Here is a 17,881-nt window from a genome sequence, read left to right on the forward strand (position 1 = left end):
GACAGGCTCTGAGGTGCTGCTGTGGCTGCGGCCGTAGGGCTGAGGCGGGTGGGAGCCGGAGCCGAGCGCGGGCTGAGGGAGGAGGGCGGCGACTGGAGAGCGGCGAGCGGCGCGGGACCCGGAGCCTCTTTCACTTTTTCCCTCCCGAGTGCCCCCTCCCCACCCTCCCACTCCACACACACCCTGTTTGCCCGTGAGCCTGGGGAACTTGCAGCTTAAAGCCAGCCACCCCCACGGCAACATGTACCCCAGCAACAAGAAGAAAAAGGTGTGGAGAGAGGAGAAAGGTAACCCGGCCGTCGAGTCCTGGGGGGTCGGGCGGCGGGGTGGGTTGGGGGCGGGGGTCAGGGGTCTGTGTGCCGCGGCGCGCTCCGCCCGGCTCCTGCCTCGCGCCCGCCCAGCCGGTGCCGCCTTCCCGGCAGGTCCGTGTGTGTACACGCGCGCACGCCGGCGTGCACGCGCCACCCCCGGGCACCTGCGGCTCGCGCACGTGTGGGCGCACGCCCCTCTCCGCCTCCTGCTGCGCCCGGTCACCTTCGCCTGGCCGGCGGCGCGGACCTCTGCGCGGCGGCCGCTGGGCTCCGCCGGACTCCCTTAAGCCCCCCGCCCTGTCCCCGGACCCCAGCCGGGGTTCTGGGATTCCCCGCCCAGGTGTCCCGCGGACACGTGCCCGCCGGCCAACGGCCGGACTGCCGCGGCTGATGCTGCCCGGCTCCTGCGGAGCCTCAGCCGGTCACCCCTCGCCTCGCTCCCTTGTGCTCCGCTGGCCGGGCGTCCCCGCCTCTCGGTGTTCAGTCAGGGCCTTTCCTTCTGCGCCCGCCGCAGTGTGACTTTTGGAACCTGGATCTCCGGGGACACCTGAAGCGAGCGTATCTGGTCCGCGAGGCTAGGTGCCTTTGGAGAAGTCCGAATGGGTTTTTCTCCGCAGTGCTTTTCCTCTCGATTCCGTCACGGTCTGAAGTTGCTCCGAGTAAGATTATGAGACTAATGTCACTCTGTGAATGAGCCTACCCCTGAGTTTTGTGCCGATCCAAGCTTGCCCACATCAGTCAGGTTGACGGCGGCATTGAGGTCGATAAAACACTGAAGTGTGCGACTCAACCATCTCCCCCCCCCCCCCCCCCGTTTCTCTTTGGCATCAGTTAGGCAATATTCTAAGAGTCTCTGCAGTTTTTTCTTTGTTTCTTAAAAATTAGCTAATTATACAGAAATGTAGTAAAAAGTACTTGCAGTGCTACTGCTAAGATATACTAAACTTAGAGTATGTCAAGAGTGACAGAAGTGCAAATCTCTCCTAAGTACCTTACCTTCTTTATAGAACAAGGATAAAAGAATGACTAGAGTGAAAGTTGATTTCCTTGATAATAGATGTTTAAAACCTGTGGATTGTTTTTGCAGTTCCTGGTCTTTATAAATAAGGCCAAGCAGCGGATGAAAGAAAGGGAATGAATGTAGGAAAAGAATCCTTTAATATAGGGCTTACTTCAAACAGCGCATGAATAAAGAGATTAATAGGGATTTCTTTTTCCACATTAACTACTGGCAAGAATTAACATAGCATAACTGAAGGAGCCAATTAAAAGGGTCTTTAAATATTTTTGCATACCATTTAATTACATTTTAATGATTATGGACATATATAGAACTAAATTTTGGTGTTGCAAAACAAATGCTGTTGATATATAAAGTAGTGTAAAATAATTTTGTTTTGTTTTCCCAGTAGAAGATTTTTGAATTTCAACAAGAATTTATCTTCTAAGCTTTGAAAAATCTTTTATGCCCATTTTTATTGATGATCTTGAAATATTAGATTGGTATTATTGATAATAATGAAGGCAGAATAGTGAAAGACATGGAGATTGTTTTCAATAGATGAATAATTGATGAAATTATAGCAATTACTTAAGAACTATCTTTATTCCATAATGATGTTCCTAAAGTAACAATGTTATAATGGTTCCTTCATTTAACGTATACACTGTTAGACTGTGATAAACAAGCATTTTAGAAACTGTAATGTCTTGATTTTTTTCTTCTCTTACTTGTAATAATAGAAAATATTACCAAATTAATATATCCTAACAGAGAAGCAAAGGCACAGTTAAGGCGTTTAACAAAGTAAATTTTTCTCTTGTCCAAAATTAACCTATTTTTACATGAAGTTAAATGTTAAAAGAGAAAGTTATTATGGCCTTGAAGACATTTTAGTGTGTCAGTGTCTTAATCAGAATATCTATTTTTGCAATAAATAGTATTTATAATATTGTAAATCAACTATATTTCAATAAAATTTCTCTCTATCTTATGTTGTGCCATCAAGAAGGAGCTAAGGATTTCCAGAATAGTAGTATTAAGAAGCTGATGGAATGCATGACCTTTTTCTGAATTGCAGTGAAGAGGGTATTATCGTATTTTTGTAGCTGTTATTTAAATCTAAAGGAAGGCTTACCCACCTCATTGAAATGTCAAGGCATTCTATAAACATATTTTAATTCAGTATACCATATACTAAGTATGACTGAAAAGCTGAAACATCCCTTAAGGAAAAGTTTTGTGTAAAACTGAAGAGACTGTGTATATGACTGTGGCCTCCAGTATGTGTCATTGTTTAAAGTCCACATAGGTTAAATAAATGATGTTGATCTAATAATTTGCACCCCCTAATTCAAAAGTACTCAGTGTGTATTATCATTTTAAGTACTGAAAGTTAAATTATCTCAGTGTTTTATCTTGTTGTCTTCTTTTGTGTCCATAGTTGAGTTTTTAAGTAAATGGAATGACAGAGGTCAGGTTGCTTTCCCATATGTACTCTGATACTAAAAAGTACAAGTTCCTTCATAGTATTTTCCATCCTGATTGTTGATATTGCAGTATTTCCATGTCAGTGATCTGAGCTTTTATGGTTGTGCTTTGGTAAACCCCAGTCATCACTTTTCTTCCTCTGTGATTATTTCATATTTACCATTCCCTTCAAGCTTCCTTTTTCACCAAGACCCCAACCTCCTATACTAAACAGATGACATTCCCTTGTGTGTGTGTTTTTTTTGGCTGCGATTGGGCTTTGTTCCTGTGTGCATGCTTTCTCTAGTTGCAGCGTAGGGGCTACTCTTCGTTGGTGTGAGCAGGCTTCTCATTGCGGAGGCTTCTCTTGTGGAGCATGGGCTCTGGGGGTGCAGGCTTAGTAATTGTGGCACACAGGGTTAGTTGCTTCGTGGCATGTGGAATCTTCTGGGCCAGGGATCGAATCCATATCCCCTGCGTTGTCAGGCAGATAACTATCCACTGTATCACCAGAGAAGTCTGCCATTGCCTTTTTGATTCATGGAGAAAATACATGTCATGAACACATGAACAGCCCTAACTTCATTCTCCATAGTCTCTTTCTTTACATGTCCATTGTTTTCAGCTTTCTTCCTTTTTTTTAGAGGAAACACTTTTTTTCCCCTTGGTTTCTAAGGTTAACCCATCTGCTTGTGCTCTTTATATCATCTGTATTCTTTGAGATCTTGTATTGTCATTTATGCTCATTTGGGTATGTTTAATTTCTCAGTGTCTTTGGGTTCCTCTTCTTAGCCTATAACAATGATTAAGTCTCTTCTACCCTAAGGTAGCGTTCCTTCCACAGGGTTCCCCTTGGAGTTGCTATTCTCACATTTCTCAGTCCCTCAGTCTCCTGGGTCTCAGTTATGCTTTAAGGAAACTAATGTTTCTAAAGTCACGCAGTAATAACAATGATGGTGGTACTGGTATAAAAAAATACTATTTGAGTTCTGTTTTTGTGTGCCCAGCATTGTTTTAAGTAACATACTTGAATTGTCTTATTTAATTCTCACAACTTCATGAGGTAGTATATTGTAAGCTTTGAGCTTGCACTCAAAGTTCTCTTGAGTTTTGAACTCCATTTGCCTGGGTTTGAATCCTAGTTTATTGCTTACTAGCTGTGAATCTATAGATAAATTATTCAACTTCTCTCTCTTAGTTGTCTCATCTATACATTGGGAATAATACCTACCGGCCTACCTCAAGAAGAAGAGAGATGTAAAGAGATTAAGTAACCCAAGATCACATAGATTTGCATGATTTGCGTTAGAATGCAGATGGCTCTGTTGACCATTTTGTTCTCTTTTCAGTGTTGTTTTTGACCTAGGTGATAAAAATATGTGGCTTATTAATTTTCATTCTTCCTGATCTTCCTGTAGCAATTGACAAGATTTCCCCTCTTCTCCTCAATAAAACACTTTTCTTTGCTGGTTTCTTTATCACTGGGACACTGATTCACCTTGTACCCCCAGTGACATCTGTTTTGTTTTATTTTCCGCTCTTTGTGTCCACTCCCTAAATGTTATTTGTTTGAGATTTGCTTATCCTTCTGTATGAACTTACTGTAGGACTAGAATTTTAGGTTATGAATTCCAAAATCACTAGGCTGGTTTTCTTTCTCCTGAGTTCCAGATTCTTGATTTCAACTTGAATGCCCTAGAGGTCTTAAATTCAGTATAGTGTTGACTCTGGAGTATTGTAGTATTGAATAGATCACATGTAAGCTGGTTCTAGGAGCAGGGAAAAATGTTGCTTCCCCAATTTTTGTTCACTTGCGCTTACATAAATACTTTTTGCCGTTTTATTTCTGTGAAAGAATCTTTTAAATTGATTATTTTATGAGGGTTCGATTACCTAAAATGAAATACTATCCTTAAAACCACTTACCTAAACTACTGTACCTCATAGTATGCTGAAAGAGAATCGAGAGTGCGAGTATGACTGTCAATCGCTCTACATCATGGAGACCTTTGGTAAAGTACATGATACATCATGACAGCTGACATAACAAAATGAGTGAGGATGCCAGTGTCAGTTTATACATTGAATATTAGTAAATCTTAACTTGTTATTCCCTTAGTTTCAAACAGAATTTTTACATTATTCCCCCCCCCCCCCCCGTATCCTAGTAGATCATTTTATGCACCATCTAGGATATGCATAATCAACTTTGAATATTAGTGGTATAGTTTTTAGGGTAAGGGCTTCCTTGGTAACTCAGCGGTAAAGAATCTGCCTGCCAATGCGGGAGATGGAGGTTTGGTCCCTGGGTGGGGAAGATCCCTTGGAGAAGGAAATGGCAACCCACTCCAGTATTCTTGCCTGGGAAATCTCAAGGACGGAGAAGCCTGGTGGGCTACAGGCTATGGGGTTTTAAAGAGTTGGACACACTTAGCAACTAAACAACAACAACAGCACCCAAAAAACAGTTTTTAGGGTAAGATTAAACTGCTTGGCATGGTATAGAGATTTCTGTCCATTTTTGTTTTATGTTTCCAGTTACTTTTCAAATTTGTGGCCATTTTCCACGTTGTATTAATACCTTCATTAAATTATTCTTGAATAGTTTATTCAAAGCTCAAAATTCTCTAAGCTAGGTTTCAATAGTACGTGAACTGAGAACTTCCAGATGTTCAGGCTGGATTTAGGAAAGGCAGAGGACAAATTACCAACATCTGTTGGATCATCGAAAAAGCAAGAGATTTCCAGAAAAACATCTACTTCTGCTTTATTGACTATGCTAAAGCCTTTGATTGTGTGATCACAACAAACTATGGAAAATTCTGAAAGAGATGGGAATACCGGACCTGCCTCCTGAGAAATCTGTATGCAGGTCAAAAAGCAACAGTTAGAACTGGACATGGAACAATGAACTGGTTCCAAATTGGGAAAGGAGTATGTCAAGGCTGTATATTGTCACCCTGCTTATTTAACTTATGTGCAGAGTACATCATGCAGAATGGCGGGATGTCATGATGAAGCACAAGCTGGAATCAAGATTTCTGGGAGAAATACCAATAACCTCAGATGACACCACTCTTAGGCCGGAAAGCGAAGAAGAACTAAAGAGCCTCTTGATGAAAGTGAAAGAGGAGAGAAAAAGTTGGCTTAAAACTCAACATTCAAGAAACTAAGATCATGGCATCCAGTCTGATCACTTCTTGGAGAATAGATGGGGAAAGAATGGAAACAGTGACAGACTATTTTCTTGGGTTACAGAATCACTGCAGATCGTGACTGCAGCCATGAAATTAAAAGACGCTTGCTCCTTTGAAGAAAAGCTATGACCAACCTAGACAGCATACTAAAAAGCAGAGGCATTACTTTGCCAACAAAGGTCCATCTAGTCAAAGCTATGGTTTTTCCAGTAGTGTGTGGATGTGAGAGTTGGACTATAAAGAAAGCTAAGCGCTGAAGAATTGATGCTTTTGAATGTAGTGTTGGAGAAGACTCTTGAGGATCCCTTGGACTGCAAGGAGCTTAAGCCAGTCAATCCTAAAGGAAATCAGTCCTGAATATTCATTGGAAGATCTGATGCTGAAGCTCCAATACTTTGGCCACTTGATGCGAAGAACCAACTGATTTGAAAAGACCCTGATGCTGGGAAAGATTAGAGGCAGGAGGAAAAGGGGATGACAGGGGATGAAATGGTTTGATGACATCATTGAGTCAATGGACATGCGTTTGAGAAAGTTCCTGGAGTTGGTGATGGACAGGGAAGCCTGGCGTGCTGCAGTCACCTCTTGGGGAGCTTTCCCTGAGACGGTAGTACTGTATAGTGGCTAATGGTGCAGGCTACAGTTGTTGATGGAGAGATCTATGTGGATTTTAATGGAAAGCTCTCTAGATTTGAACAAACTGCTGAACTTTGATGTGCTTCATTTCCCTATCTGCAAAATCCGAATAATTATACTATCAGTTTTGCTGAGTGTTGGAAAGATTATTTTAATAAAAGTATACATGTGAAGGTCCTGGCACACAGTGAGTTCTTTATAAATGACATCAGCTGTTGTTAATTCTAAATGTTTAAAAAGTGTTATAATATTAGAATCAAGACTTATAAAGTGTTATTTATATCACCTCCACAAAGGTATTATTAAATTGAAAGGGCATTTTTATTGTTGATGGCATCATAGAATTAAGGAATATCTTGGTGGTTGCTGTTATTGTGCTTTTAGCATTTGTATGTATTTGTCTTAGTATTTTTTATTTTATTTATGTAGCTATTATTTTTTATCTTGCCCGTTTCCCCTTTTGTCTTATGAACTCCTCCAGAGTTAAGGGTCACCTTTGTCCCTGCAGTGTATAAATGTATCATTTGGCACATAGTGGACTGCCAGTAGATGTCTGAAAGAGCTTCTTTCTGGACTGTCACAAGAATGTTTTCCTCATCAGGCTTTTATCTTTTTTTTTTTGCCTGCTGAGTGTTAATTTGACTCCATTCAAATATGGAGTCACTAGATTTGTATTTTGGTATTCTTTAAGCCCACACCAACTCTTGGTTACTTTAACATGGTTAATATTTAAATTATAAAATAATTCCTGAACTTAAAAGTTAAATACAAATGGAGATTCTGCTTTTATTTTGCAAGAACGTTTGCTGAAGATGACCATAGAGGAGAGACGCAAAGAATACATAAGGGATTATGTTCCCCTGAACACCATCCCATCGTGGAAAGAGGAGATGAAGGGCAAGAGCCAAAATGATGGTAAGTTTCTCAGAACATTTTTTCAGGTAGATACCATTCCTATTTGTTTATGACCTCTGGAGGACAATTGGTGATAGAATGGAATAACTGGCATTTAATAAAGAGATGTCATTTTTGCTATCTGAAATAATTGGTTGTCATTTAATTGTTTTCAGCAATCTACCCTGTGTTATTTAAACTTAAGAAATTGTATTAACGTAATTCATGTTTGGAAGTATACCACATTTATATGGTACTTTTTTACAGTTACTTAAACTATTCTACAGTAGTGTTTGAAGCAAATTATATTAGGGATATACTGCTTTGGTGGGATGGCCTGTTGTGTTTGTTTTGATTAAGTTCATTTGAAAGTTATTTTAAGAATTGGATACAGTTGAAAGAGTGTATTAGGAAGAACAGAGAAAAACCAAATAACATTTCATGTAATTTTAGAGAAGAGTTTATATGTTGTATGATATGATATGTTTACCTGTAAAGTATTTGTATGACAAAGTTAACTCACTCTTAAAGTTGTTATGATCTAATGAGAGTCTAGATTGTTTTAGGGAAATATATGTGTTAGAATATAAATGAACTATTAAGTATTAGAAAGGTATATGGAAACAGTTCTAAAAAAGCATAAGAGATTTAATGGATGTTTGACATATTATCTCTGAATGAGTACTCATTGGTGTTAATAGTCTGAATGTGAAATTTAAGAAGAAATGGTATTTTTAAGGATATATAAATATTGAGAATGAAAGCTAATTTTATGAAAGGGACTTAGAACCTTCTAATTTCATAGATTGTGGTCTTAGACCGGGGCTTCCCTGGTGGCTCCAGAGAGGAAATTATAGAGTGTACTGTGGACCCAGATCAAGAAGACTGGCATGGAATTCCTATGGGTAAAATCTGTGGGAAATAGCAGCCAAATTAGCCTTTGGTGTCTGTGCAGAGAACACGTTTACCTCAGTGTCTGGGCTTTAGAGAGAATTTTGTTTTTCTAGGAAAGCAAAGCCTGTGGGTTGTTTTAGAGCTTACTCTGCCTGGAAACATGTGTGACCTTGGGCAAATGAGGTAGTGGCTGTACCCCCAGTTCTTTTGGGGTCACTGAATAAGCTGATTGAGATGTACACATCTAACCTGCTTGCCCAGTGTCTTCAGCAAATGCAGTTGTTTTAATAATGGTTGAATTAAGACATCATTGAGAGAAGACAGTGCTGTGTAAAGAAAAGTGTATAGATCAGAAGGACAGATTTTTGGGCCTTGTCTGAACTAAGGCCATGTGCCTCTTCATGTTTTGGTCTCAGTTATTTATTTTTTTGTTTATTAGAAACTGATAGTGAATACTTAAGCTCTACTTTTTGTGACAGGTGAATCTCTCTTTACTTGTGCTTCATTTATCTGATTTTCTTTCTTCATTGCTGTTGTAGGTGGTCATTTTCTAAGGGTGATGATCTGTTTAAACAAATTTTGCATCCTGAAACAGGTAGATTTCTGTTGCTGCCAGAAGAATTGAAAAAGCAATAGTGATATGTAGGCTGCACTGCCCAGTTTTGGGTCTGCCCATGTCTGTGTAGAGGCTTGGCCTTTGTGTTGGTTGCTGTATTTGAATATTCAGCGTGAGAGACTTAGGGTTGAACTGGGTTGTTAGAGAACTCAAGAGTTTGGTATTTTCAGAGATACCACAGACCAAAATATTTCCCCCAATCAGAGAAGATACATTGAGTAACACCTCACATTGTTATTCCCTAACAAGAGTCTATTATTTAATCACTTCTCCCAGTATGAGCTCTGAAAGTGATTTACAACTGCTGTCTATATTTCATTTGTTTCTTCAAGTTTTTTGAATGTGAGTGTTTTTCATGAGGAACTAGGTGGTGTTATCAGAATTGTATTTCTATTAAACAGTGTTTTATGTCCATTTAATGTTACTTTATCGTGACCCAGAAATTGGTGACTGGTCTCTTCTCTTTTTCATGAAATGGAATAATACTGTTAATTTCTTTGCATTATATATATCTTTCATTGTGATTTCTTCCAGTGTTACCTATCCAGTGCTCAATTATACTGAAACATTAGTCAAGAGAATTTTGGTATTTTATTAGTTTGAAAGATCCTTTAAAAATATAAATCTTTGAAAAATGGTAAAGGTCAATTATATAGTAATATTTTTATATTTTAAAGTGTTTAAGCCACTGCTTATAAATGTGTATGTATTAATATATAAGTAGGTATTGGTATTTATAATAATTTAATCTTTTAAGTATAAGATTTCAAACTACGTTTTAAAAGACGTCTGTTGATAAGTCTGTGCCATTTAGTTTCTGATTTGTAGGAAAGGAATAATATTTGTTGGGCTAGCATAAGCATAATATTCCAATTTTAAGTTTAATAGTTTATTTATTTATCTGTGTTTTTTTTGGAAGACCATTTTGGCTTTGATGTCCATGATTACATGAAATGTTCTCAGGCTATTGTTTAACATTTTTTTTCTTAATTTGGTTCAGTTTTCCTTTAATTAAATGCTTCTTATTATTTCATTGTAATAGACATTTAAATAAAAATGAGGAGAGTGGCCAAATGTATTTGTTGTAATTTTAAGCTGTCTTAACAAAAGGAAACCAAAAATTGCCAAATAATATAAAATTAGTGTTTCTCCAGAAAGGAGGAAGCAAGTAGATGATATTTTTTACTTTGACTTACTTGTTTGATAATATCAGAAAGCTAGGGACCTGTAGATGGAGAAGGACATGGCAACCCACTCCAGTATTCTTGCCTATAGAATCCTGTGGACAGAAGAGCCTGGTGCGCTGCTGTCCGTGGGGTCCCACAGAGTTGGACACAACTGAAGTGACTTAGCAGCAGCAGGGACCCATAGAAGAAAGAATGGAAGATTACCCAAAAGACTGATACCCAGAAACCCATTTGCTTATTATTCATGCTTATATTTGTCAACTACTATTAGTAAATCTCTGAAATTACATGCTTCTGATTACTGCTTCCTATGGTTAGCAATTATTAGTAATAATTCTGTTTCATTTGTCAGTTGCTCTGTTGTAGGGAATTTTAAAATACTTGTTTCTCCTATTATACTATTTCTCTAGCACCTGTAATAGTGCCTTATGCCTAGGTGGGCTAAGTTAGTACATTACGTAAGAATGCTTCAGAGGTTAACAGTCTACAAAGGACAATGCTTTTTTATTTTTTTTAAACTTTAAAACGAGCATTTAAAAAGATATATAAAAATAGACTAGTATAATGAACCTTTATGTACCCACCATCCAGTTTCAACAGTTAATAATGATTAGTTTTATGTCATGTGTATCAGTGCTCCCTGGACATTTCTCCCAGACTATTTTGGAGCAATTCCTGTATATCTTACCAATTTTATCTGTAAATACATGTATGTGTGCCTGTGCATGCATCTCTAAAAGATAAGGGCACATTTTTGTTATTTTAATATAACCACAATACTACTGTACCTGAAAATTAAGAATTCTTTAGTTAAATGTCCAGTTAGTATTCACATTTTTCTCGTTATCTCATAAAGAGTTTTGCTTTCTTGTATGGTTGATTTGCTTCAGTCAAGACCTAGACAAGGTTCACATACTGCATTTAATTGATATATTTCTTAAGTCTCTTTTAATCTGTAGTTTCTTCTCTTTCTGTCCTTTTGCCTCTTGCAATTTATCTATTGGAAAAAGTAGGTTGTTTGTCTTACAGAATTTTTCACATTTTGGATTTTACTCAGTGCATCTTTGTTGTGTCATTTAGCATGTTCCTCTGTCCTCCTGTGTTTCTTACAAGCTGGTAGTTAAATCCAGAGGCTTGGTAAGACTTGAGTTTTATTTTTTGGAAAGATTACTTTATAGATTATTATACCTTCTTTTTGCATAAGGTCTGGTTATTGCTGTCTGTGGTGATTAGGACTGATCACTAGGTTCAGATATTGTCTGCCTAATCCATTCTTTGTAAAGTTCCCTAAAATAATAAAATGAGTTAGGTGGAAACTATAAGATTATTTTACTCAGGTATGACAAAATAGTAAAAGGGTCATTTAGAAACTTGATATTTCATATCTTATATGTAATATTCAAATCTGATTTATAGGTCATTTGAAAACATTTAACTAGAAAATACCTGAACTGTGAAGTCTTTATAAGTCTGAATTTCCATTTTTTGAGGTGTATAGAAATATTTTGAGATTTGTGGGTTGACTGGAGACATGTGTGTTTGTTTCTTTTGATTAACTTAGAATTTCAGCCTTATTTGCTCTTTTTAACTAACTTCTACTTTTGAATGATTTTTTAAAGAGGTGACGGCAAACCAAATAATATGTTAACTTTTGTAAGAGGTGGTGGCTGATCAAAGAAATAAAAGTTAACTCCAAATTCCTGAGTCTATCACATTGAGATCTTACTTCAATGTTTTGAATTTTGTTATACTTTACCTATGTCCCAAGTTGACTATTGATATTCAAACATCATCAAAGAAAGAGTATCTTAGTCATGTTTCAGTTCTTGTGAGGAGCCCTGTATTTTTATCCTTAGTAAATTAGCAATAATTATTTCTTGAATGTCAGTATATTTATTAATCACCAGAAATGAGGAAATAAAAATATAATTATGTTGCTGAAAATCAGATGGACAGGGTAAGGGACCATATGGCAAAACAAATTTAAAAATTTTAGTAACTATGATGAGGTGGGCTTTGCTACAGATTTTTAAACTATATTAACTGCACTATTTTTATTAAATATTTAATGTTATTTGAAAGACAGACCACAATTTAAAATGATTAAATAGTTAGAAACATGGTATTTATAACAGGATGGAATTGAGTATGGTTATAAAAATTGGAAAGGTATGTTTCCTATTATGGTCTTTTGATATTGATTCCTTTTAATATTATTTTCAGTTTGAGCAGTATGCTTTAAAAGTAAAATAATCTATAGAAGCAGAGGAAAACTCAGAGCAAAACACCTCTACTTTTTAAGGTAGAAATCTTTTGTTTTCAGTGGGTGGTGATTTTTTCCCCATTTTTTTCATGATCTTAAAATGAATTTAATTAAAAAACAGAAATATCTTTTTGCCTCAGGTAACTAAGATCACTCAGGCTTATTCTTTTAACATTTATTTGTGAAGTTTCCATTACCTGTGAATATGTTGCCCAAGTAGAGCTTATATTAGAAACATATTTTTCACTCCAGAAGTGAAAGGTAGACTTAAAGACTGGGCTTCCCAGGTGGTTCTAGTGGTAAGGAACTTTCCTGCCAGTGCAGGAGACACAAGAGACTTGGGTTCAATCCCTGGGCTGGGAAAATCCCCTGGAGAAGGAAATGGCAACCCACTCCAGTGTTCTTTGCCTGGAGAATCCCGAGGACAGGGTCACAAAGAGTTGGATATGAATGAAGTGACTTAGCACACACAGATTAAAGACTAAAATCCTAAAATGATCTGAATTCTTCTATGATCTGGCCTTTCTCCTTTTGGCCTCTTATATCACCCTTTTTCTTGGTCTCTGCATCTAACCACACTGTCCTTTCTCTTTCTGGAATGTTCTGTGCTCCTTCCAACTGCTGATTATTTATCTTTTTGTTTTTATCTTCACATCTCAGCTTTCAGTTCTCAGACTGAAACCTTTCTATTCTCCCTGCAATCTTCCCTGAACCCTTACTCTGAAACAGGTTCCTATGTTAAATACTTTCATACAGCATTGGTAACAGTTTGTTTTTAATGTACTCAATCATAGAATTATCTGATCAAGATTATCTCCTTATAAAGACTAATTACTGTGAACTTAGGGACCATGTTGTCTGTCTTAATTCTCCTTTATATCCCTGGCATCTAGCATAATGCTTGATGCACTGTAGATATTTAATAAGTATTTGTTTTGTGACTTGAATAAATGATAAACTATTTGCCTGGTGATATTTCATTTCATACATTATTTTTTGTCTTCTTACCTTTTTTTTCACTGAATTATAAAGATTCATGTGGGAATGATGGCCTTAGAAATTAATCCAGTTGTTTTTAATGTAGATAGCAAATACTTTTCCTCTCTGTATTATAAGGTCAGTCTTACTCTTTTAAAGGTTAGATAGCCTAATGATAAGTAACAGTAAAGATTTTACAGAACTACTGTATAGATATTTAACTAGTTAGTTGACCCAAGGATGAGAATTCATGTGTTACGTGCATTCATCAGTATTGTATATTGTTATTTGTAGTACTTAGTAACTAAACATCATTATTTTAATTTCTGTGTGCTTAAATGTCAACAAAACTTAAGTTAAATGAGTGTAAATGTAGAAGCTTAGGCCTATTATATAACAACAGTTTTAAGTGTGGAAAAATTGTAAGGTATTCTGAGTGCCTTTATTTTGCAATTATTGATTTTTGACACATAAAACAGCCTAGAAATTATCTTATTATTATATCCTGTTTAAGTCCTTTACTGAGTTTGTTAGTTTGCTTCCAAAAAGAACTTGGCTACAGATAAAGAATTAGGTTCCCATGGAAGAATTAAGCTGAGTAAGAGAATTTTGAGGATAAATGACGTTCACACTAATGTGTGAAAATATAAACAATTTTTGTGTAGTGGTATTTTGTGTGAAGGTGTAAGAATCAGTTTAGTCAGACATTTGTGAAATAAGGTTAACTTCTAAAATGGAGAAAAAAAGAATATCAAATTATATAGGGATTCATAATTCACTACATGGTTTTTGTTTTTCCTCTGCCTTTATCTCACCCTTGGTCTTCTAAACTACTTTCCAACACAGTTTTAACAACACATAAGTTTTATTGCACATTGCATTTTGTGCCACCAAGTGCTATGTAAATTGCCCTTGTATTTAAACTTGTTTTTAAAATAATGTAGAAACAAAACTAAATTGTTTTGGATACATGTAAATATGACCCAGTTTTGAAACCACAGGATTAGAAGTTCTTTCTGTGTATTTTGTAGGTCTGTAACTTCACCACAGATTCTGTTAGTTTTCTTTTTTAACCCATTAAATGAATTATACTCGCAAGTATGGTTTCACTTAAATATATTTGATCAAAGCACACAGATAATTTGAGATAGGTTATAGACTGGTGGTAGCCAAAGTCAACCTTCCCTCCTGCCCTCGTCCCCACCTTGATTGTCTTTCCTGTATGAGTCTTCTTTTTTCAAATATTTATTTGTTATATTTTCATATAAGTGTTCAAAATAAGGATTTGAACATAATTTACTGTTTTATTGAAGCCTTTGGTTTAGGACAAGTTGGGAGTTTATTGATAAAGCAAGTAACAAAATATAGGTAAAAAGTTCAATAAACATCCTTATGCCTGGCCATATGAATGCCAGGGCAGAAGATATTTGTGCATTTGGAGGTTTGGAAATACTACAGTTTAGTTTGGTCTAGCTCCAGGGCAAGTCATGGATTTCAGATTTTGGTTTGTTTCTTGGAGATTGAATTAGGATATATTCAGTTAAGAATCCAGACTATCCCATCATAGAGGTAATTCTCCCATCAACTTAGATTTGAGATTATATCTGCCATATGAAAATAACAGAGTTAAGAGATTTCCCAAATTTTATACTTTGCCTGTATTAGTGATTCTGTTGGGGTAAAAACTTTCATTTTTTTTCTTTTTGGTATAAGTTGATGCTTAATGTATCAAATCCCTTATGATTATACAGTGGAAGTGACAAATAGATTTAAGGGACTAGATCTGATAGATGGAGTGCCCGATGAACTATGGACGGAGGTTTGTGACATTGCACAGGGGACAGGGATCAAGACCATCCACAGGAAAAAGAAATGCAAGAAAGCAGAATGGCTGTCTGAGGAGGCCTTACAAATAGCTGTGAAAAGGAGAGAAGCAAAAAGCAAAGGAGAAAAGGAAAGACATTCCCATTTGAATGCAGAGTTCCAAAGAATAGCAAGGAGAGATGAGAAAGCCTTTCTCAGTGATCTGTGCAAAGAACTATAGGAAAATAATAGAATGGGAAAGACTAGAGATCTCTTCAAGAAAATTAGAGATACCAAGGGAACATTTCATGCAAAGATAAGCTCAATAAAGGATAGAAATGGTATGGACCTGACAGAAGCAGAAGATATTACAGAAGAATACACAGCAAGAATACAGAAGAATACAGAAGCAAGAATACACAGAAGAAATATACAAAAATGATCTTCATGACCCAGTTAATCACGATGGTGTCATCACTCATCTAGAGCCAGACATCCTGGAATGTGAAATCAAGTGGGCCTTAGGAAGCATCACTACAAACAAAGCTAGTGGAGGTGATGGAATTCCACTTGAGCTATTTCAAATCCTGAAAGATGATGCTATGAAAGTGCTGCACTCAATATGCCAGCAAATTTGGAAAAGTAAGCAATGGCCACAGGACTGGAAAAGGTCAGTTTTCATTCCAATTCCAAAGAAAGGCAATGCCAAAGAATGCTCAAACTACTGCACAATTGCACTCATCTCACACACTAGTAAAGTAATGGTTAAAATTCTCCAAGCCAGGCTTCAGCAATACGTGAACCGTGAACTTCCAGATGTTCAAGCCTTTTTAGAAAAGGCGGAGGCACCAGAGATCAAATTGCCAACATCTGTTAAATCATCGAAAAAGCAAGAGAGTTCCAGAAAAACATGTATTTCTGCTTTATTGACTATGCCAAAGCCTTTGACTGTGTGGATCACGATAAACTCTGGAAAATTCTGAAAGAGATGGGAATACCAGACTACCTGACCTGCCTCTTGAGAAATCTGTATGCAGGTCAGGAAGCAACAGTTAGAACTGAACATGGAACAACAGACTGGTTCCAAATAGGAAAAGGAGTACGTCAAGGCTGTATATTGTCACCCTGCTTATTTAACTTATATGCAGAGTACATCATGAGAAACGCTACGCTGGGTGAAGCACAAGCTGGAATCAAGATTGCCAAGAGAAATATCAATAACCTCAGATATGCAGATGACATCACCCTTATGGTAGAAAATGAAGAAGAACTAAAGAGCCTCGTGGTGAAAGTGAAAGAGGAGAGTGAAAAAGTTGGCTTAAAGCTCAACATTCAGAAAACTAAGATCATGGCATCTGGTCCCATCAGTTCATGTCAAATAGATGGGGAAACATTGGAAACAGTGTCAGACTTTATTTTTGGGGGCTCCGAAATTACTGCAGATAGTGACTGCAGCCATGAAATTAAAAGATGCTTACTCCTTGGAAGGAAAGTTATGACCAGCCTAGACAGCACATTAAAAAGCAGACATTACTTTGTCAACAAAGTTCCGTCTCGTTAAGGCTATGGTTTTTCCAGTGGTCATGTAGGGATGTGAGTGTTTGACTATAAAGAAAGCTGAGTGCCAAAGAATTGATGCTTTTGAACTGTGGTGTTGGAGACGACTCTTGAGAGTCCCTTGGACTGCAAGGAGATCCAACCAGTCCATCCTGAAGGAGATCATTCCTGGGTGTTCATTGGAAGGACTGATGCTGAAGCTGAAACTCCAATACTTTGGCCACCTCATGCGAAGAGCTGACTCATTTGAAAAGACCCTGATGTTGGGAAAAATTGAGGGCAGGAGGAGAAGGGGATGACAGAGGATAAGATGGTTGGATAGCATCACCGACTGAATGGATATGAGTGGATAGGCTCCGGGAATTGGTGTTGGACAGTGAGGCCTGGTGTGCTGCAGCTCATGGGGTCGCAAGGAGTTGGACATGACTGAATAACTGGACTGAACTGAAATGTTATCATACCCATCAACTGTATAATAATGGGAGTGATTTCTATTATTTTGTTAAGTATGTGTGTCTTCTTTGTTAACTCTGGGAATGCACAGATGTTGGGATTAAATGTGTCTATCCTCACATCCCAATTCTGCTGCTGTATACCCTACCTGGAGAACCTATGGCATCCCTAAACTTGTCTCCTCATGTATTAGTTACCCCACTGGGGCTGTTTATTTCTCCTTTTTAAGGTCATGATGAGAACATAATTGAAATCAGAGCTCCTTCTTATTACAGAACACACCTTCCTCTTGTGTGAAACTTCTTGTACTCATAGCCAGTGTGTAATAGAAAGTAGATTTTTTACCTAAGCTTGTGACTGTAAATATACATATAGTTTGAATTTGAACTGTCTGCTTTAGAAGGTAGGAAGCGTGACTGTTTCTTGGAATTTTATTGTATGATGTCTAGTGGAGGTTGTATACCAACCCATTTTGTAGTTTGAGGTAAGTATGCTAGGTAGAGTTAACAACTCTCAAGGAAAAAATTTTAAGACATTGATTATTTAGAAACATCAGAAACTACTTTTTTTTCTTCTTCTATGAGTGCTTGTATGTGGTTTTTAAGAATTTTGAAATTCGTAC

At 37.4% G+C, this 17,881-nt stretch overlaps 1 protein-coding gene across 1 annotated transcript in view; it reads left to right on the plus strand.

Moving 5' to 3' along the window:
- MACROD2 (mono-ADP ribosylhydrolase 2) overlaps positions 1–17,881 on the plus strand; it is a 714,676-nt gene continuing 696,795 nt past the window's right edge. The window contains exons 1-2 of the mRNA XM_061127556.1: positions 1–287; positions 7,413–7,529. Of these exons, the coding sequence (XP_060983539.1) occupies positions 242–287; positions 7,413–7,529 (163 nt within the window). The 5' untranslated portion in view covers positions 1–241. The remainder of the gene's footprint in view (positions 288–7,412; positions 7,530–17,881) is intronic.

The sequence above is a fragment of the Dama dama genome, chromosome 23 (assembly GCF_033118175.1).
Source record: "Dama dama isolate Ldn47 chromosome 23, ASM3311817v1, whole genome shotgun sequence".
Classification (NCBI taxonomy): Eukaryota; Metazoa; Chordata; class Mammalia; order Artiodactyla; family Cervidae; genus Dama; species Dama dama.